Source organism: Nicotiana tomentosiformis, chromosome 2 (genome assembly GCF_000390325.3).
Source record: "Nicotiana tomentosiformis chromosome 2, ASM39032v3, whole genome shotgun sequence".
Lineage (NCBI taxonomy): Eukaryota > Viridiplantae > Streptophyta > Magnoliopsida > Solanales > Solanaceae > Nicotiana > Nicotiana tomentosiformis.
The window spans coordinates 91,338,339-91,360,873 of record NC_090813.1 but is presented as its reverse complement, the minus strand read 5'-3'; the positions used below and the strand labels follow the sequence as shown (position 1 = coordinate 91,360,873).

At 37.9% G+C, this 22,535-nt stretch overlaps 2 protein-coding genes across 4 annotated transcripts in view; both read right to left on the bottom strand.

Moving 5' to 3' along the window:
* Positions 1–1,964: 1,964 nt before the first annotated feature.
* The window catches only part of LOC104102740 (uncharacterized protein At5g39570), a 60,822-nt gene continuing 40,251 nt past the window's right edge, over positions 1,965–22,535 (bottom strand). The window contains exons 1-3 of one of the 3 annotated variants that reach the window (XM_070195750.1): positions 4,225–4,678; positions 3,521–4,134; positions 2,188–3,473 (exon numbers count right to left, since the gene is read on the bottom strand). In XM_070195750.1, coding sequence (XP_070051851.1) covers positions 3,524–4,134; positions 4,225–4,606 — 993 coding nt within the window. In that variant the 5' untranslated portion in view covers positions 4,607–4,678 and the 3' untranslated portion in view covers positions 2,188–3,473; positions 3,521–3,523. Of the gene's footprint in view, positions 3,474–3,520; positions 4,740–22,535 lie in introns of those variants that run through there. The other 2 variants (XM_009610551.4, XM_070195749.1) reach the window with 2 other exon arrangements.
* Positions 8,990–9,709, bottom strand: LOC138905245 (uncharacterized). The gene has a single exon (XM_070193750.1). It carries the CDS (start codon positions 9,707–9,709, stop codon positions 8,990–8,992), a length of 720 nt encoding a protein of 239 aa, XP_070049851.1.

Here is a 22,535-nt window from a genome sequence, read left to right as displayed (position 1 = left end):
TCGTGTCCTCACCTACTGTTTCACAGCTTTCGTTGATGACATTTATGAGGTTGGTTGGGAAGTCACTTATTATTTTTTTCCTTTCTCCTTGGTTACCTGCCATGTAGGATTTTGTATACACAAAGAAAGGAGATCTCGGTTTTTTTTTAGTGTTAGCGACTTGCGTTAGTTGTAGATCTAGAGGAAACTAAAAATTTAACTAAGAAATCCCCACAGACAGCCCCAAATTGTTTGACCAAAAAATTCAGATCTTGGTTCAAATAATTAAATTTATATAAATGAGGGTTAATCTTAGCTAACAATAATATCCCTAAGATGTAATTCTTATAAAGCAACAAATACTATGTAGATATAGTCGGATAGTGGCGGTAGCATGCAATAAATATTCCAGAAATCAAAGGCAATAATGTAGCATTCAATATTAATGAATAGCAATAAATGACATTTAAGTAAATAGAATGAATGAGTCACCCAAGAAAGGATGGAATAAGTAAATGTTCTTTCTGACAATGATAAATTATGGACAATCCCTTGAATATTTGAGTTATTCTCGGATCTAGCGGAAAAATGTAGACAATAATCTTAGTGAAAAGGTGATGTTTGTATCTTAGCAATGAGATTCGATTATCTTTCTCAAGTCAAAGTGTATTTTTGCAAATGAATATCACGTGTCCCCTATAACTATATCTCTTTCTATTTATAGGGAACATGTTCCTAGAAACCCTAATAGTACAAGTACAGAGAATATCTACTAGAATATTCTCCATTAAGTCCTATCTTAACACTAGTCGTTATAACTCTGTCAAACATGCTCGACTTCGTCCTCGATGACGTCTCCTCGACTTCAGTCTGGCTGACTCATCGACCATGGCCTTTGTTGATAATCAAATTACTTCGGCGTGGTGCCCCAAGAATACTTTACTGATATCATTTTGGCTAAAGATGGATTTTGACCCATACAATTACGAATTGCATAGTATGCTGAGTTTTATACGCAAGAGTTTCATAATCTAGCATATTATGTTGGATTTTTTTTAGTGTTTCAGCTAAAAATATTTTTGTTCGGATTTTATTTTTCGCATTAAATAGTGAATATTTTTCAGTTACTTTCCAAACACTGACTATTTTGAAAAAATTATATAGTATAGCTGCTACCAAAAATAATAGCCCGCAATATATATTTTTTGTATTAATATATAATATATATATCTTTTACATATTTGACTAGCGGATATAATTATATTTGACTGTAACTTGCGACAAGGAAGGACCCACAAAAGCAACCATTTCAACTCTTTGAATTCACTTGTTTTCACATTTCCGAAAAGTTCTGTGACAGTATCTATTACTACATTCTTAGCAATGTGGGAAAACATGTTTTATGCCCAGCGCTGAGAAAAATGGATAAATAGCTAGAGTTATAGTTATTGCTTTCTGCAAGGTTATCATTTAAGTCCATCAACAAATCGTGCTGCCCTATGCAATTCTCACCTCAATTCTATTAGAAAGTCCCAACTATTTTCCTCAATGTTATCACTAGAGAATTGGAAAAAATAAATAAATTACCGGCAACACCATTGAGATAAATTTTTAGTCACGTTACTATGTTTACATTAAAGTCCAATATTTCTTTGGAGTCTTTTATTCCTACTAGAAATTTTATATGCCAATAGCAAATATAGAAACCGTTTAATACTTATTTATTTTTGCTTATAGATAAAACGAAATGAAAATTCATATAGCCAACGCTTGTTTGCTTGAAATTTAGTAGTTTGTCATCAGAGAATTGGTTATATTACTCGGGTATAACACTTTAGCTTATTGTCTCTTTTTGGTTGCCAGGAGAATTGTCATTAAAGTGGGACTACAGAAAAACATTTGTAGCCAACTAGGGAAAATGCTCATCATCAATATTTGAAATTCATGAGTATGATAAGAACTAGGGACAGAGATAAGAGTCATCATGATCATAAAGTTCACACATTCATGGCATACTAATCCTGACAAATGCCTGGGATTTGTAGAAGAGCAAAATACATCACATAAATAACTGGACAGACCAGCCAACATAGCAAACATTCACAAACAAAATAAATCTCAAACTTGCCAACTTTTATTTTGTAATAGTTCTTAGTATGGCATAAATCTGGTTCAGATGATTAAAGCACACTGCTCAATCATCATAGTGTTTGCGATGGTGGTGCTTGTAGTGTTGTTTCTTCTCCTCGTCATCATCGGAGTTGTCATCACCCTGCCATTCATACGGATTAGATTAGATGGATCAGAGAAGAGTTCAAATGAGGTCAAATCTTAACACCAAAACAAACTCCTCCAGACAAGCTTAAAGCACAGTGCCTAATGCAATTCGTCACATGCTTAAAATGTGTGTGGATTATGCATAGTGCACGTCCTTGACAATCACAAATGTGTCCACACTCTGGAAGAGTCTCAAACTTCACAATATAGTGAATACATGCCTGCAGTAACGTAGCTACATGTAATTAAGGGGGTTAAACTTTTTTCATTTTTAATGAAATAGGTAAAATAATGGAGGGAGCTTAAGTGAAGCCTCTTCGTCGGACAATTAAAAAATGACATCTCGGTGCCGAAGCAACCCGCATTCACGCAGGGTCCGGAAAAGGCCGCACCCCAAGGGGTGTGATGTAGGCAGTTTACCCTGATGCAAGCATCAGTGGCTGATTCTATGACTCAAACTCTATAGGTCACACGGAAACAACTTTACCGTTGTTCCAAGGCTCCCCTTTAAATAGGGTAAAAAAGACATCTCTTGTATATATATATATATATATATATATATATATATATATTTATATAAAAGATTTTGAATACCTTTGACATAAGACAAGCTTTTAGTGTAGTGGCAAAAGTGATTCAAAAAGTTGTTTTAGTTCGCAGGTTCAAATCCTACATGTGGCATTCATGGATGTTTTTAGATACCCTTGTTAGAATTACTGGGCTCGAACATTGTGTGCTTAGTTTATGAAACACTTGAAGGCTAACCCCTTTCTTCTTCCGGTTCTTTTGACAATTGCGGATTAAGAGTGAATGCACACAATAATTAGCTACTTACAATGAGTTAAGTCAGGCATCTATACATGATAATATCTTCCTCACACCAAAATGTAGGCAAAGTGAAGTACTCATTTTACAAGCTGCGGTTTCTGTGAAATCAAAGGATTGCCTATATGTTTCTTGCCACACTATCATGCCTCCCTTGTTCATCTAACAAAATAAAATGAGACCTCGGGTAATAGCTACAGTGGGTGCACATTCAAGAGCCTCACCAAATAAGTACATACAGCTGAAGCTTAAATTAACATTTATGCAGCGTTCTCAAAACTGTACACGACTCGTTGAAATTGTTCTATTATTAGTCTCTAGGTTTTCCCCTTAGCCGCAAACAGACTGAAACATCTCAATGCATCAATAGATATAAACTCTCTATTATTAGTCTCTAGGTTTTACTGAGTCGTCGTTGTTGTTGTCTCTAATAAGCTACTATTCAAAATTTCAAAGTATTACTAATAGAGAAACTTAAAGGATTCAGAGCAAGAGATAAAAGTTCAATCAAAACAACGAAGAGAATACTCACATATTTCTTGCGACCATAGCCCTCGTCGTCCTCATCACGACGCCTCTCATAACTGGGTTTCTTGTAGTCCTCCTCCTCGGACCTTCCATAGCGAGGCCTCTCATACCCTTCTCCCTCCTCAGTCTGGTAGCTTGAACGCCCATAACTGGGCCTCCTCTCACCCTCTTCCTCCTGCCCGTAGCTTGGCTTCCTCCCATATCCACCAGATCCATACTCTTCGGACTCGTTCCTACGCTCATAACCCGATTCATATTCCGAGCTAGGCTCCTCATATTCGCTCTTCCTCCGGTATCCCGATCCGTACTCTGGAGCGGGCTCTTCATACTCACTCTTTCTCCCATATCCAGATCCGTATTCTGATGTGGGCTCTTCATACTCGCTCTTTCTCCCATACCCGGATCCATATTCTGATTTGGGCTCTTCATACTCACTCTTTCGTCCATACCCAGATCCATACTGGGGAGTGGGTTCTTCATACTCACTCTTTCTCCCATACCCGGATCCGTATTCAGAAACAGGTTCTACATACTCACTCTTTCTCCCATACCCGGATCCGTATTCGGAAGCGGGTTCTTCATACTCACTCTTCCGTCCATATTCACTTTCTCCACCATAGCCACCACCAGGACGATTCATCCCAGGCTGGAACCCATAATTGGGCTGAGGCTGCTCATAAGCTTCGCCTTCTTCCTCAGATGGGCGATGATAAGATGGAGTTGGCCGAGGCTTGGGCCTAGAATAGCTCTGGTACTCAGTCTCAAGAGCCTCATCACCATAAGCAGAAGGCTCAGCATAAGAAGAGTACTGAGGACGATCATAGTCGAATTCATCAGAAGCAGAAGTAGGCTGATAACAGGTTTCATCAGAGGGTGGAAGTGGACGACCGTAAGTCAAAGCGATATCGTATCCACCGCCGTACGGAGTTGGATCGTACTCGTCGAATTCAGCACCTTCGTCATCTTCGCCGTGGTAGCCTTTTGGGTAGTAGGACATGGTTGTAGTTTGGGATTTTCTATAGCTTCAAAATTTTCAAAATCTTAGATCAGATATTTGTAAGGAGCAGATCTCTCCCTATATCTTGGGCTCTAATTAGCACACTTCGATATGTGAATGAAACGGCGTCGTTCCACCGACTCCTTATCTTTTTCTTCCGCAAATTAAGGATACGTGCCGACATCCTCTCCAATTTGTAAATATTACACGATTTCCTCTGTAGTTTAACATTTTACAACAGAGTCCCCTATGCTTTGTGCAAGTAAGCCAAATAAAATACAGAGTACTGTAATAAAATAAAGACCACTAAGTAAACACAAGTATAGAGAGAAACTGATATATTATTCAAATTTCAAACTTATATTCATAATAAACTAAAATCTCCTTTATTTATAGAAGAAAGTAAGTTGTTACTGTACCAGATATAGATAATTTTCTACCGGAGGTAATGTTTATCCGTAACGGAGTACCGACAGGATAAGTTCATTGTACCAGATATGGATAATTTTCTACCGGGAGTGATTTTTATCCATAATGAGGTACCGAAAGGATAATCTCTTTGTATTAGATATGGATAATCTTCTACCGGGTGTGATATTTATCCATAACGGGGTACCGAAAGGATAAGCTCATTGTACCAGATATAGATAATCTTCTACCGGGGGTGATGTTTATTCATAACGAGGTGCCGAAAGAATAAGTTCATTGTGCCAGATATGGATAATCTTCTACCTGAGGTAATGTTTATCCATAACGGGGTACTGAAAGGATAAACTCATTGTACCAGATATAGATAATCTTCTATCGGGGGTGATATTTATCCATAATGGGGTACCGAAAGGATAAGTTTCTTCAGGAGACTTATTTCCAATAGAGTACTAAACAGATAAACATATTTACGGCGGAGTCTCATATAGATAAGCTTCTTCAGGAAGCTTATTTACAACGTAGTACTAAATAAACATCCATAATATAATATATTTATAACACTCCCCCTTGGATGTTCATTAAAAGATAATGTGTCTCATTAAAATCTTATTAGAAAAAACTCTGTGGGAAAAATCCTAATAAAGGAAAAAGAGTACACATATTTAGTAATACGCATAACTAGTTGTCTCATTAAAAACCTTATAAGGAAAACCCTGTGGGAAAAACCTTAGTAAGAAAAAAAGAATATAGTGCATATTTTACTCTCCCTGATAAAAATCTTGTTTCAAATATTTGAGTCTCCGCATTCTAATCTTGTATACCATTTTCTCAAAAGTTAAAGTTGACAAAGATTTAGTGAATAAATCTGCCGGATTGTCACTTGAACGGATTTGTTGCATATCAATATCATCATTTTTCTAAAGATCATGTGTGTAAAATAATTTTGGTGAAATGTGTTTTCTTCTATCTCTTTTTATAAATCCTCCATGTAATTGGGCTATGCATACAACATTGTCTTCGTATAAAATTATGGACCTTTTATCACATTCCAAACTATATTTTTCTTGAATAAAATGAATCACTGATCTCAACCATACGCATTCCCTACTTCCTTCATGAATAGCTATTATCTCAACATGATTTGAAGAAGTAGCAACAATATATTGCTTTGTGGAGCGTAATGATATGACAGTACCTCCATATGTAAACACGTACCCGGTTTGAAATCGAACTTTAAGTGGATCAGATAAATAACTTGCATCTGCATAACCAACAAGATCTGCACTACCTTTATTAGAATAAAATAAACCCATATCAAGTGTTCCCTTTAAATATCACAATATATGCTTAATCCCATTACAATATCTCTGTGTAAGAGAAGAGCTATATTTTGCTAGTAAACTAACATAAAATGTTATGTCAGGCCTTGTAGTATTAGCAAGATACATAAGTGCACCAATTGCACTAAGATAAGGTATTTCGGGACCAAGAAGTTCCTCATCCTCTTTTGAAGGTCGGAACAAATTCTTATTCACTTCAAGTGATCAAACAACCATTGATGTACTCAATGAGTGCGCTTTGTCCATGTAAAAGCATTTTAAAACCCTTTCTATATAGGCAGATTGATGGATAAAGATCCCGTCTGTTAAATGTTCAATTTGCAGACCAAGACAAAGTTTTGTCTTTCCAAGATCTTTCATCTCAAATTCTTTCTTAGGATATTCAATTGCCTTTTGGAGCTCTTCTGGAGTTCCAACGAGATTTATGTCATCAACATAAATAGCAAGTATAACAAATTCTGATGTTATTTTCTTTATAAAAATATATGGACAAATAACATCATTTATGTTACCTTCTTTCATCAAATATGCACTGATGCGATTATATCACGTGCGTCCAAATTGATTTAAACCGTACAAAGATCTTTGTAATCTGATTGAGTACATCTCACGATACTTTGAACTATATGCTTTAGGCATTTTAAATCCTTCAGGAATCTTCATATAGACTTAATCAAATGAGTCATATAGGTTATGACTTGCATTTAGATGGCATGAAATCTTCAGATGTCTAGACTATAAGTCTGATCCTTACAATCTTTTACAATATTGTGAACTATATTGTATCAAATATATCATCGATGATCATTTTGTATCGGTTTCTAAGCGACATAACTTGTTGAGATCTCATCACTTTCTTTATTTTCAGGTACCTGAACTTCTTCTGGAGTTTCATGAAATGTTATGTCGTGGGCTCTTCTAGAGCTCATATCCTCCTTATTATGATCATTTCGATCATTTGCTCCTATTATTTTTCAAGGATTGTTACCTTCGGAACCGATCGGTTTACTACGCTTCATACGCGCAATAAACTTTATCCTTCGGGGACTTTAATTTTAATAAGAGCATTTGCAGTTGAAATATGATATTTAATTTTGAATCAGCAAATGTTTCCGGCATTTGACTTGAATTATCTTCTAAGTGAGGATCATATTAATGATAATTCGATTCATATAACATATTTTTCAGCTGTTTATTTCATCCCCCAAATGTTAGAAAAACTAACACATATCCCCAATCTTCTTTGGAAAACCTATCTTTGTGCATTGTGGTAGAGAAATTAATCATATACCATACATCAAAAGTTATTAGATAGTAAAAATATTTGATTTCTGATCCTAAACCAATTGTGAGGGGAGGACTTATCATATATTATTGGTCTGATGCATACAAGTGCTGCTGTATGCAATTTAGAAAATCTTAGACCAACATTTGGCTTTGTTCTCATAAGCAATAGTTTAGCCATTAATAGGAGGTATTCAATGCTAAACTAGCTTGGATATAAACTAGCATCATCAAGATGAACTATCTTGATATCATAATCTGAAAATTATGCTCTTAATTGAGAAAAGCAATTTCAAATGCCAAACTGCAGGTTGACAATAAACACACATGTAATCATCTCATATATGCATCTGTAAGTGGTTCACATGATAGGTGAATGGGCCCATATTTACCTTTTATATATTCCAGAATTTAGGGGTCTTAGTCCCAACTTTAGCTGGTATAATCAATTTATTATGAGAATAAGCAACACAAGAGAATTCTTGAAGAATCTTCTAGTTCTTCAGTATATGCTTATCTGAATTCTCAAATAGCTCATTTAAAAATGGCAAATGAAAACTTCAAGTTTATCATGGCATGTGCTATCTCTTAGTAAGCTTCTGGTTTACTATGGCATAAACTTTTACATTAGTAAACTTTTGGTTTACTGTGATACATGATGTAGTACAAATTGAATAATAAGGCAGGTAACTTCTTACATACATATTATTTTACCCCTATGATTATGGAAACTTGAAGATTTTCAATCTTCCAATTATTTATAGTCTCAGTATGATAACCATTTGTATTAGTAAACTTCTGGTTTATTACAATATATGTTTTGAATACAATCATATAATATGAATGACAAATTTGCATATAAGCTCTTCAATTTATTATCCACAATCAAATATTATTCAGGCACTACTTGTGTCATGTGTCTTCTAGACAAACAGTTAGCTCTTTAGGAGCTTTTGATAAATTTTGTACTATCAAATATCTCTCAGACACTTCTGGTATCATAAGAGAAAATTTTTTCAAAATGACATAAACAAAATAAATATGATAGTAAACATCATTATCAAAGTAAAACTTTTATTTATGTACAATAATTACTAACCATACTATCTACTATAAACAATAAAAATTAAAATATTTATATTTTTACAGATTTATCATCGATCACATGACTTATTTCTCCTTCCAGGAGTGCAATGTAATCAGCTACATCCAAATGCATGAAGTCTAAATTATCTTCAAAAATAAAATTTGCTTAAACATTTTTCTCTATCTTCTTCAGGGAGGCTTGATACAGCTCAACCAGGTGCTTTGGCGTACGACATATACGTGACTAGTGCCTTTTTCCTCTACATCTATAGCATGAATTTTCTGCCTTTGCTGCTTGCACCGCTTCATGCTTTTGTTCCTTCTTTTTCCACTGCCGGTGGTGAGGAGGGTTCTTTGGTGCATTATTATTACCATAATTAGAGTTTCTTCCCTGACCACGGGTATGACCACGACTGGGGCCACGTCCTCTTCCATGCTTAGCTTGGTGGAAGTTCGTCTCATTCACTTCAGCGAATGGACAAGAACCAGTAGGTCGGCTTTCATGATTTTTCATTAATAGCCCATCATATTGCTCGGCTACAAGAATATGTGAGATATGTTCAGAATAATTTTTGAATCCCATCTCTCGATATTGCTGCTGCAGGAGCATATTTGAGGCATGAAAAATGGTGCAAGTTTTCTCCAACATATCATGATTAGTAATATTATCACCACATAATTTCAATTGGGAAATAATTCTAGACATAGCAGAATTAAACTCACTGATAGATTTAAAATCTTGTAGCCTTAGATGAGTCCAATCATAACATGCTTGTGGAAGAACAATCATCTTCCGGTGATCATATCTATCTTTCAAATTATTCCACAATATGACTAGATCTTTAATAGTGAGATATTCCATTTTCAAGCTTTCATCAAGGTGATGACGTAGGAATATCATTGCTTTGGCACGGTCTTGGTTTGATGCTTGATTTTTGTCCTTGATGGTGTCTGCCAGACCCATCGCATCAAGATAAATTTCAACATCAAGCACCCAAGACATGTAACTTTTGCCCGATATATCCAAGGCTACAAATTCAAGTTTAAAAAAATTTGACAGTATTTAGAAAAAGAAAGTTCGTACCTCTGATACTTTCAAAGTATTTGCTCGAGATGGAAGAGTCTCGTGCTGATAACGTGTTATAAAATAAAGACTGTTAAGTAAAGATAAGTATAGAGAGAAACTGATATATTATTCAAACTTCAAACTTATATTCATAATGAACTGAAATCTCCTTTATTTATAGAAGAAAGCAAGCTGTTGTGTAAGCTGCTTCTGCAAGCTTCTATTATACCAGATATAGATAATCTTCTACCGGAGGTAATGTTTATCCGTAACGGAGTACCGACAGGATAAGCTCATTGTACCAGATATGGATAATCTTCTACCGGGAGTGATGTTTATCCATAATAGGGTACCGAAAGGATAAGCTCATTGCACCAGATATGGATAATCTTCTAGCGGGTGTGATGTTTATCCATAATGGGGTACCGAAAGGATAAACGCATTGTACCAGATATAAATAATCTTCTACCGGTGGTGATGTTTCTCCATAACGGGGTACTGAAAGGATAAACTCATTGTACCAGATATGGATAATCTTCTACCGGGGGTGATGTTTATCCATAACGGGATACTGAAAGGATAAGCTCATTGTACCAGATATGGATAATCTTCTATCGGTGGTGATGTTTATCCATAATGGGGTACCGAAAGGATAAACTTCTTCAGGAGACTTATTTCCAATAGAGTACTAAATAGATAAACATATTTACGGTGGAGTCTCATATAGATAAGCTTTTTCAGAAAGCTTATTTACAACGTAGTACTAAATGAATATCCATAATATAATATATTTATAACAAGAAAAATATTTTTTTGGGTAGCTAATTTCGCAATAACTATGGTGTCTTTGTATATTACCGGAAATAGTTGTCCTTGTAAACTGAAAATATTTTTAGTTTTGTAGTACTTACTTGATCGGGTTTAAAAGAATGCAGTTGTGGGGGTGGATGATATACTATGAAAACAATGTTTTATGATAATTTCTATCAGTAAGAAAATATGACAACAAGTGATTGGGTGTCAAAGTTGAAGTATTTAAAGAAAATTATTTCTTTCTATAGGTGATGAATGTCACCTATTTATTAAAATATTTTTTCAACAACCTAAGATCACTAATAACACTAAAACGACGTTTCGCCAAAGAAAATAAAAATATACTGTATTTTGTTTACTATATAAAACATTACTTAATACTACAAAATAAGATACGAGTATCTAATTTGGGGGGGGGGGGGGGGGACTGTTTGACTGGATTTGTCATCTTTATATTCAATTCCAATTTTTATTTTTGTAAATAAGAACATATTGTGCCAATCGATTAAATCTATATAAATATATAAAGTTGGGACTTGACACGGTGATGTGACATATCTATATGGCCAAGAAATTTAATTATCTTTTTTGTCGATTTTTTTGGCTTTTATTCTATTTTTCCAATTTATTTGCTATTTCAAAAAACCCATAAGTCACGTCTTCAAAAGTCAAAAATCACGTTCTTCCCTCTTCTTTCTCATTAAGAAAAGAATTATATACTAGGCCTTAAATTTCAATTAAAGGGAAGACATTCAACAAAATATGAAAAGATGCATACTTTTAATTTCATGGACGTTACATTTCCTGCAACACGTTACGATTGCGTTGCTACCTATATTTTACAATCCAATAAACTTTTTCGTTTGCTTTAGTCCAAATTTTGAAGAGAAATTATATATTTTTGTTTTTCGTAAACCAATTAAGAAGAATGCTTGCACCTTGGTCTTAGTAGCCTACAAGTTTAGAAGATTAGGAAAAACTAATTGATGATATGCCGTGATTGTGAGATTAAAGTTGAGTGTTGGTAATGTTGGGAATAAACCCCCTCCCCCACAGAAATATTATTCACGGTAATAATAATGGACTAATCTATATAAATATATAAAGTTGGGACTTGGCACGATGAATGTGGCATATCTATATGGCCAAGAAACTTAATTATCTTTTTTGTCAATTTTTTTTGGCTTTTATCCTATTTTTCAAATTTATTTGCTATTTCAAAAAATCCATAAGTCACGTCTTCAAAAAATCAAAAGTCACGACATTCCTTTTCTTTCTCATTAAGAAAATAGTTATGTACTAGGCCTTAAATTTTAATTAAAGGGAAGACATTCAACAAAATATGAAAAGATACATGCTTTTAATTTCTGCACATTACATTTCCTACAACACGTTACGATTGCATTTCTACCCATATTTCACAATCCAGTAAACTTTTTCGTCTGCTTTAGTCCAAATTTTGAAGAGAAATTACACATTTTTATTTTTCATAACCCAATTAAGAAGAATACTTACACCTTGGTCTTAGCAGCCTATAAGTTTAGAAGATTAGGAAAAACTAATTGTTGATATACCGTGATTGTGAGATTTGAGTTGAGTGTTGGTAATGTTGGGAATAAATTGTCACGACTCAAAATCCATTAAAGGTCGTGATGGCACCGGACACCGCTGTCAGACGAGCCAAAATTAAATACTTAATTTGGTTCTCATTTTAATATTTTTAAAATCATATTTCCTTCAATTAAATAGTAAAAGATGGAATTTACAGAGTAACTAATAATATTTTTAACAATTTCAATACAGGACAACTCAAAATCACCCCAAAATCCGGTGTCACAAGTGCATGAGCCTCAACTAGGAATGTAAAATAAAATATAACATCTGTCCGGAATATAAATTTGGACATGATAAATATAAATACTCCGAAGGAGTCCCTGCTGGCTGCGGATCATAGTATAGAATGCAGCTCACCTAAGTCCCCGCAATAACTGCGCCTCCACGCCCACAAGGCCACTAGACATATATGTATCTGCACAAAAATATGCAGCAAGTGTAGTATGAGTATGTAAATCAACGCGTACCCAGTAAGTATCCCGTCTAACCTCGAAGAAGTAATGACGAGGGGTCGACTCTGACACTTACTATGGGCTAACAGTAATACCGATATTATACTTAAGCATGGATTGTATGAAATAACTGTAAACTCAATAACAATAAGTGAGTGGACAATTCTTTTATTGATAGGAAATTATTCCAAACTTATTCTCGTCATTTAACAATTTATATCTCAAGCCAAAGAAGCAATATCAATTATAATTGGTTCCAAAGATTTATCATGCGTAAATTATGCCGAGGTCGTACGACCCGATCCAACATAATATTTAAACTGTGTACTGCCGAGGGTCGAACAACATGAACCATAGATGCATCTATCTACTACCGATGCGTTCGGCCCACTCCACAAAAGAGAAAATACATTAAACAACCAATTCAAGATTTATTAAGGGGCAGATATTCCAAGAATTTACAAATTCTCATTTAACGGTCAAGTAAATGAAATTTAACCTTTTTACAATTCCTCTATCGAGTTTCTCAATGTTTTAAACGATTAAATTAACAAGTAGGGCGCAAACATCGCAAGTACAACATGATATGGGTCCTAGACTACCCGGACATAAGCATAATAGTAGCTACGCACAAACTCTCGTCACTTCGTGCGTACGTAGCCCCCCAAAAATAGAAGCACAAAATATTTGATTCACCTATAGGGTTAATTTATTCTTACAAAGTTAGAAAGGAGACTTACCTCGCTCCGAAATCCCACAACCGGCTCCAACGTCTTTCTAACAACTCCAATCGATGTCCGACGCTCCAAAACTAGTCAATAAATGTGTGAATCCATAAATATATACTCTAATACTCCTTATAATCCAGTGTATAACAAATTTCTAACTCCGCTTGAAAAGTCGATAAAAATTATCCTCGGGCCCACGTGCCCGAATTACAAAAATTTTCGAAGATAAACTTTACCCATAATACCACGAACTCAAATATATAATTTATTCCAAATTCCATGTCCAATTTCGTGGCCAAAATCTAAAAATACCAATTTCTAGGTTTTTCTTCAAAATCCCAAATTTCCACAAATTTTCAAGTCTAAATCCATATATAATCCAAGTATTTAACTTGCAATAGGTGGGAATCACTTACCTTGACATATATGACGAAAATCTCCCTTCGAAGAGCTTCAAAAATCGCCCAACCAAATGAAAAATGGAGAAAAATGGCCAAATCCCGTCTTTTAAAAACCTCACTACCCATGTGACCCTTCTTCGCGAACGCGGCACATCCCTCGTGTTCGCGAGGCTCAACAACCTCACGCCCAGTAATCTCTCTTCGCGTTCGCGACACTCTGATCGCGTTCGCGAAGGCCAGCTGCCCAGACCCCTCGCGTTCGTGTTCCCTTCTACGCGTTCGCGTAGGCCAAATGGCCTTACGCCCATCTCCCCCTTTCTTCTTCGCGTTCGTGTCACCTTGGCTACGTTCGCGAAGGCCAACCCAGCAGCCTCACAATTTCCTCTACGCGAATGCGGGACTTCCTTCGCGTTCGCGAAGAAGACACCAGGCACCACCAACATCAGTCCAAAACAGCCCGAAACGATCCGAAACCATCCCGAAATCATAATAAGAATAGCTTAACAAGAAAGTAAATATTATGTAACAACGGTCCATAATATACAGTTCGGAAATGAGGGAGCTAACACAAGTTGAATAATTCTAAATAAGGACAAGTCAACTAAAATATAGGATATCTAACATCTTTTAAGGTTGGGAAATTAGGAAAGAGATATATCAAATTCAGCTAAGAAGAAGCAGCGAAAAGATAACCATAACCTCAATTAAGGCTAAACAATTACAGAAGAGATAGTAATAATTTCAAATAAAGATAAGCAGTTAGGGAAAGGATAACATGACAATAGAAAGGTAACAATTTCAGTTAAGGCACATATGAGTCAAATAAGCAATAAGAGTGAATCATGAAACAATTAATTCTAGTTAAGCAGGTAGAGGTGAAACTAGTAATTAAAAAGCGTAATCATAACAAGAATAACTACATATTCAGTGAATACAAGGGCCTAAGAACCCTAAAAGGCCAATTTCAACAAATAAGTCCGAGCATGCACTTGTCACCTCGCATACACGGATTACAATCAACATAGAAGACTCAAATCCTAAGGGGTAGTTCCCCCCCTCCCCCCACAAGGTTAGGCAAGATACTTACGTCAAAGAAGATAGAGCGATACTCAAAAATGAACTTCTCGGGTGAAATGGCCTCCGAACGGCTCAAATCTAACCAAAATAACTTCATAGCACAAATAAAAATCATAAGAAACTATTCCGGATCATAAAGCCTCAATCTTTATCAAAATTTAAAAATCGACCAAACAATCGACCCCCGGGCCTACACCTCGGGACCCAACAAATTTCACAACACCCGAGCACCCATTCGATACGAGTTCAACCATACTAAAATTATCAAATTCCGATACCAATTCGTCCCTCAAATCATGATTTTTCATTTTGAAAATTTTCTTCAAAAACCACCATTTTCCTCAACTCAAAATACAAATTAAATGATAAAAATGAAGATAACGTCATGGAATATAATAAATTTTAGGTGAAGGATACTTACCCAATCGATTTGCTTGAAAAACCCATAAAGAATCGCTCAAAACCGAGCTCTACAAGTCAAAATATGATGAAAAATGGCCTAACCCTCGATTTGGAAAACTTATATTCTGCCCAGGTCTGAAAGCATCACAAACGCGGAGAAAAGCTCGTGTTCGTGAAGAAGGAAAGTAAGGATGTCCAGAAAAAACCCTTCGCGAACACGAGGGAAGGAGTGCAAATGCGAAGAACAAGGGATGGAACCAACGCGATCGCGAGACGGCGAACGCAAACGCGAAGAAGAAATATGAGGCTGCCAGGAAGAGCTTCGCGAACGCGGGTGGCTAATCGCGAACGGGATGAAGGGGAAAAGCAAACCTTCGTGAACGCGAAGAAGGATATCGAGGTGGTCATCAATAACACTTTGCGAACGCGAAAGGCGCTTCGCGATCGCGAAGAAGGCACCAGAAAACAGGAACAACAGTTCAAAAATAGGGGAAAAGGACCCGTAGCACACTCGGAACACACCCGAGGCCCCTGGGACCCTGTCTAAACACACAAACAAGTTCCATAACCTAACACGGACTCGCTCGAGGTCTCAAATCACATCAAACAATGTCGAAACTACGAATTGCACCATGAATTGAACTTATGAACTTTCAAATCTTCTAACTTCTAAAACTCGTGCTGAAACCTATCAAATCACATCCAATTGACCCCAAAATTTGCACACAAGTCATATTCAATCTTAAGGACCTGCTCCAATTTCCGAAATCGGAATCTGACCCCGATATCAAAAAGTTCACTTCCGGTCAAAATCTCTAAAAATTTGACTTTCGCCATTTCAAGCCTAAATCATCTACATACCTCAAATTCACCGTCCGGACATGCTTCTAAGTCCAAAATTACCCAACGGAGCTAAAGGAACTGCCGGAACTCCATTCTAGAGTCGTCTTCACATAGTTCTAACAACGATCAAAATCTAAGACTTAAGCTTCCGTTTTAGGGACTAAGTGTCCCAAATCATCTGGTAACTGAATTCAACCACGCACGCAAGTCAATACACATAATACGAAGCTGCTCAGGGCCTTATGCCACTGAACGGGACTTAAATTCTCAAAATGACCGGTCGGGTCGTTACATCCTTCCCCTCTTAAACAAACGTTCGTCCTCGAACGTGCCAAGAATCGCCTCGAAGTCTTCAAATCAATGATAGCACATATCCAACATACACCCGCGGGTGACCCTACACCACCCCAATCCACATAAGCATGACGACACCATCTCAACTGTAATTTATCATTTCTACCAACACCGATAAGCCATAGAGTCAAAATTCTCACCTTTCGTTCATATCCAAAAGACCCGATTCTAAATCCATACCTTGTATCAGTCTCAACCAGCTGCAACAACTCATGCCTACACCCACAAGATACGACCACTCAACATGACATGCCATACATAGGCCCATAATAAAATTTCTAATCACAATAGCTGCCCGTAATCAAAACCAGCACCGACAATTAGCCTCATATCCATTAGAACCCTGTTTCAAACCTCCATAACACTGACAACGATGCAAGAAACATGAAGACCTCTTAACTATACACCCGTATCAACAAGTCACAACTAACACCACCGGGCACACACCCCGTAAGCTAAAACTCAAGAAGCACGGAACAAAAATGACTGAATATGTAAAGAGATACACATAAGAGAAATATCAAACAAGCCCGACAGGCACAACTCTCTATTAGTACCATACTACGAATCAATTTAAAAAGGAGGAATCAGGGTATATGAACAAATCACAAGGATCTCATCCTAATATAACTTCCACCGCGGCACGCATCCCGGCTCAAACATATCAAATCATATGGAATCACGAGGGTCTCACCCTCAACTCTAAATCACAAGTCGAATACACATCATACCAATGGAAATCTTCCACTAACTCAATTCTGCCAATAAAATCATAACACTTACTAAACTCTCACCCCGATAGAGTATCAAATCACAAATCATAATCAAATTACTCAGAAATTACATCAAACCTACCATAATGGACAATAGGAATTCACTTCTAGCCTCGTAACTCTCAATAATGAATAAAAACAAATGATAGACACGGGCTACCACTCATAGAATCTCCTAACAGGGGTAAACACTTAAGTAGAGTACTAATCATGAAACTCACCCATAAATGGAGCAACAAATAAGGGAACTTGCCCCGATAAGTAGAAATGAAAAAAAATACGAATGGTGCCCCTCTGTAACAAATCAAAAGCATACATGTATTACATCATCTGGCACAGCGGCCTCTAGCCTACTATATGAAACACATCAACGGGTCGGGCCTCCCCCTCTTGGGTGCCCTCTAATCGCCTGAATACCTCGCTGTGACACATCTGTCCGGTGTCTGGGACAATCTCTCGCCATATGGCTGGTATCTCCACACTCAAAGCAACCCTCTGCTGACACGGATGTGGGAACTGTGCGGTACGGGTACTCTGAGACTCATGAGCACCTGAAATATTGTGCGAAGCCTGAAGTGCAAACTGAACTGGCTGACCCACAAAACCTCTACCATGTCGTACCCTGCCTCCAAAATAAGGACCAGTAGATCTCTCCGGTCTACGAGGCCTCCTCGCCTCCATGTCCTCTCTCTCACAGCCCCGACTGTCCTCTCTCTCCTAATCCCACTTGCCCTTCACTCGATGAGCGATCCCTACCACCTGCTGAAACGAAATATCTGACTCCAACTCCCTAGCCATGCTGAACCGAATATCATGCATGAGCCCCTCAATGAATCTACGGACACGCTTTCTAACTTTAGTGACCAAAGCAGGTGCATGTCTGGCCAAATCACTGAATCTAACGGCATACTCTGACACTGACATAGTGCCCTGGCGCAGCTGCTCAAACTCCGTGCGCCATGCATCTCGAAGGGACTGAGGTACAAACTCTCTCAGGAATATCTCTGAAAACCGAACCCATGTAAGTGAAGCTTCATCGGCCGGGCTACCCAACTCATACGCCCGCCACCACTGATAAGCTGCTCCCTTAAGCTGGAACGTAGTAAAAGCAACCCCACTCACCTCCACAATACCCATAGTACAAAGAATGCGGTGACACTCCTCCAGAAAACCCTGGGCATCATCTGTCGCCAATCCACTGAAGGTAGGAGGGTGGTACTTTTTGTACCTTTCAAGTCTAAGCTGTTCTTCCTCAGATGTTGCTGCCCTAATCACGGGCTGAACTGGGACCACAGGCTATGTCGCCAAGACAACTGGAACTTGACCAACATGAACTCGCTGCTCTGGAGTGTGGGCGGCGGGAGTCTGAGCTCCTCCCCCGGTCTGTGAAATAGCTGGTGCTACCGAAATCAACCCCGTCTGAGCCAATGTACCAAACATGCTCAGGAATTGTGCTAAGATCTCCTAAAGTTCGTGGGTAATAGCAGGTGCCTCCGGTACCTGCCCCCAACTGAAACTACTGGCGGCTCCTCAACTGTTGCTCTGGTAGGTGCCCTAGCTGCGGCATGTGCTCCTCGTCGGCCTCTGCCTCTGCCCTTAGCGACATTTGCTCCGGGGGTAATGTCATCAGCAACTGCAGATCGTGTCCTCACCATCTGTGAGAGAATGGAATGATGGAAGTTCAAACTTCGAGACCAATGAACTCGCACGATAGGAATGAAGGAAGTGAAACTATTCTAATAGTTCCGTAGCCTCTCGAAGATAAGTACAGACGTCTCCGTACCAATCCGCAAGACTCTACTAAACTCGCTTATGACTCGTAGCACCTATGAACCTAAAGCTCTGATACCAACTTGTCACGACCCAAAATTCCCGCTGTTGGGTATCGTGATGGCACCTAGTCTTAGGGACTAGGTAAGCCTAGCATTTATTGAATAACAACCATAATAAATAACATCTAACAACTTTGAAATGGAATTCTTTATAAAAGTTTACAATTCCCAAAATCGGCAGTACAAGTCATAAGCTCTACAGAGTTTGCTACAATTTTCTAAATATAACTGTTTGAAATAAAGTAACAGTATGATTACAAATTAGAAGGTGACTACGAAGCATGCGAACGCAGCAGTAGGTTTACCTTGAGTCTCCACAGCAACAACCCGCATAGCTAGCTAATGATCAACCGACTTCGAAATACCAGGATCTGCACAAAAATGTACAGATGTGTAGTATGAGTACACCACGGCAGTACCCAACAAGTATCAAGACTAACCTCAGTGGAGTAGTGACGAGGAATAGTCAAGACACCTACTGGACTAAATAACCTAAACAAGTATAAGTATAGAAACAACAGAGTATGATATCTACATAAAGACTACGCGAAGTGGAAATTAATACGGTAATTGAAATAAGGAAGGAAAACAACAACTATTAGGAAAACAAGAACTCACGTACCGATAAGAGTGCTTAACTACGTGTATGCTTGTGCAAATATCCTATCATAGTTCATGCCAGCTAGTAAGTACAGGAAAAGAAATAGACAGCACGTAGAATATTTTCACACAACTTTCCACAAGATAAAGCTCACACAGGTAAGTGTACCACTACCCAAACATCAACAACAAGAATGCCCCCAGGCCATCACAAGCCATCACAAATCAATTCCTAACACAGCCTACCTTATCTCGCCACGTGTGCAATAATATAGTAAGTACCCGCCTTGTCTCGCCACACGTGCATAATAATGTTCCCACCTTGTCTTGCCACATGCGCAACCCACACATATATATATCCCGCCTTGTCACGCCGCATGTGCAAATATCAATAGTAATAATAGCACGGCAGAAACCTCGTGCAACCCAATAACACTCGCACGGCAGAAACCTCATGCATCACAATAACAACAACCGTACGGCAGAAATCTAGTGCATCACAATAATAACTACAACAGCAACAATGACAATAATACAAGGGTGCGACAAATAAGTCAACTCAGAGATTCCAGAACTCAAATAAACGGAGGAACTAATTCACAATGAGTAGCCACAATCGGGAATGCTAGTCATAATAAGAATAGCTTAACAAGAAAGGAAATACTATGTAACAACGATCCACAATATACAGTTCGGCAACGAGGGAGCTAACACAAGTCGAATAATTCCAAATAAGGACAAGTCAACTAAAATATAGGATATCTAACTTCTTTTAAAGTTGGGAAATTAGGAAAGAGATACAACAAATTCAGCAAAGAAAAAGTAGCGGGAAGATAACCATAACTTCAATTAAGGCTAAGCAATTACAGAAGATATAGTAATAATTTCAAATAAAGATAAGCAGCTAGGGAAATGATAACATGGCAATAGAAAGGTAACAATTTCAATTAAGGCACATATGAATCAAATAAGCAATAAGAGTGAATCATGAAGCAATTAATTCTAATTAAGCAGATAGAGGTGAAAATAGTAATTAAGAAGCGTAATCATAACAAGAAGAACTGCATATTCAGTGAATACAAGGCCTAAGAACCCTAAAAGGCCAATTGCAAAAAATAAGTCCGAGCATACTCGTCACTTCGCGTACATTGACTAAATCAACATATAAGACTCAAATCCTAAGGGGTAGTTCCCCCACACAAAGTTAGGCAAGATACCTTCCTCAAAGAAGACAGACAGATACTCAGAAATGAACTTCTCGGTTGAAATGGCCTCCGGACGACTCAAATCAAACCAAAATAACTTCAAAGCACAAATAAAACTCATAAGAAACTATTCCGGATCATAAAGCCTCAATCTTTATCAAAATCTAAAAATCGACCCAAAATTCTGTCACGACCCAAACTAACCTCTGCGTGATGGCGCCTATAGTGGAACTAGGCAAGCCGACTCATTTCCAAAACAAAACGATATTTCCATTTCAAAGATAATTTCAAGGTTATTTAACATAAAACATCCATTTAAAGACTTCAAATAAAAGAAAAACAGAAGTGCGGAAAAGAAAAGCCCGACATCGGAGTGTCACTAGTCATGAGCATATACTATAATCTGTCTAACAATATCAAGGCTAACTCAGCCCGAAAAATAGCTAAATACAATTAGAGGAAGATAAGAGGGAGAAGAGCAGGGACTGCGATCGCCAAACAACTACCTTGCTATCTCCAAGAAAATCTACAACCAGAATACTCAATAATCGCTACCGTGTCAAGCTACACCTGGATCTGCACACAAGGTGCAGAGAGTAACGTGAGTACGCCAACTCAGTAAGTAATAACAATAAATAAAGACTGAGCAGTAGTGACGATCAATAAAGAATATAATGTTCATATTAGGAAATCTCAGTAAAATACCACATGCTAAAAAAAATCAGGATTTGAATCAAACATCTCTTTTAAACCCAGTTCCAGTAAAAATCATTTAAAGACTTTTTTTTTCCAACAGTTTTTCAAACAAAAGCTCAATGCAAAACAAACCTCACAGTCACTCGTGCCACTCGGGCATACCTCATAATCACTCTTGCCACGCGGGCATACCTCACAATCACTCTTGCCTCCCAGTCACTCAGCACTCGACACTCTCACTCAGTAGGTACCTGCGCTCACTGGGGGTGTGTACAGACTCCGGAAGGGCTCCTTCAAACCAAGCACTATAATCTGCACAGGCAACTCACGTGCGATAATAATAGAGTATGCTGCAGGCGCGCAGCCCCGATCCACACTCATCCTCACAAATCAGGCCATCGGCCTCACTCAGTCATAAAGTATGCTGCAGGCGGGCAGCCCCGATCCACACTCATCCTCACAAATCAGGCCCTCGGCCTCACTCAGTCATAAAGTATGCTGCTGGCAGGCAGCCCCGATCCACACTCATCCTCACAAATCAAGCCGCTCGGGCATTTTAGTAAAATAGGGCATTCGGCCCAAAACATTTATATGCATCAAAATAGAGTCATAAAACTGAGTTATGCGGTAAACAAGTACAAACATGACTGAGTATGACTTCGAAGCATGCGAACGCAGCAGTAGGTTTACCTTGAGTCTCCACAGCAACAACCCGCACAGCTAGCTAATGATCAACCGACTTCGAAATACCAGGATCTGCATAAAAATATACAGATGTGTAGTATGAGTACACCACGGCAGTACCCAACAAGTATCAAGACTAACCTCAGTGGAGTAGTGACGAGGAATAGTCAAGACACCTACTGGACTAAATAACCTAAACAAGTATAAGTATAGAAACAACAGAGTATGATATCTACATAAAGACTACGCG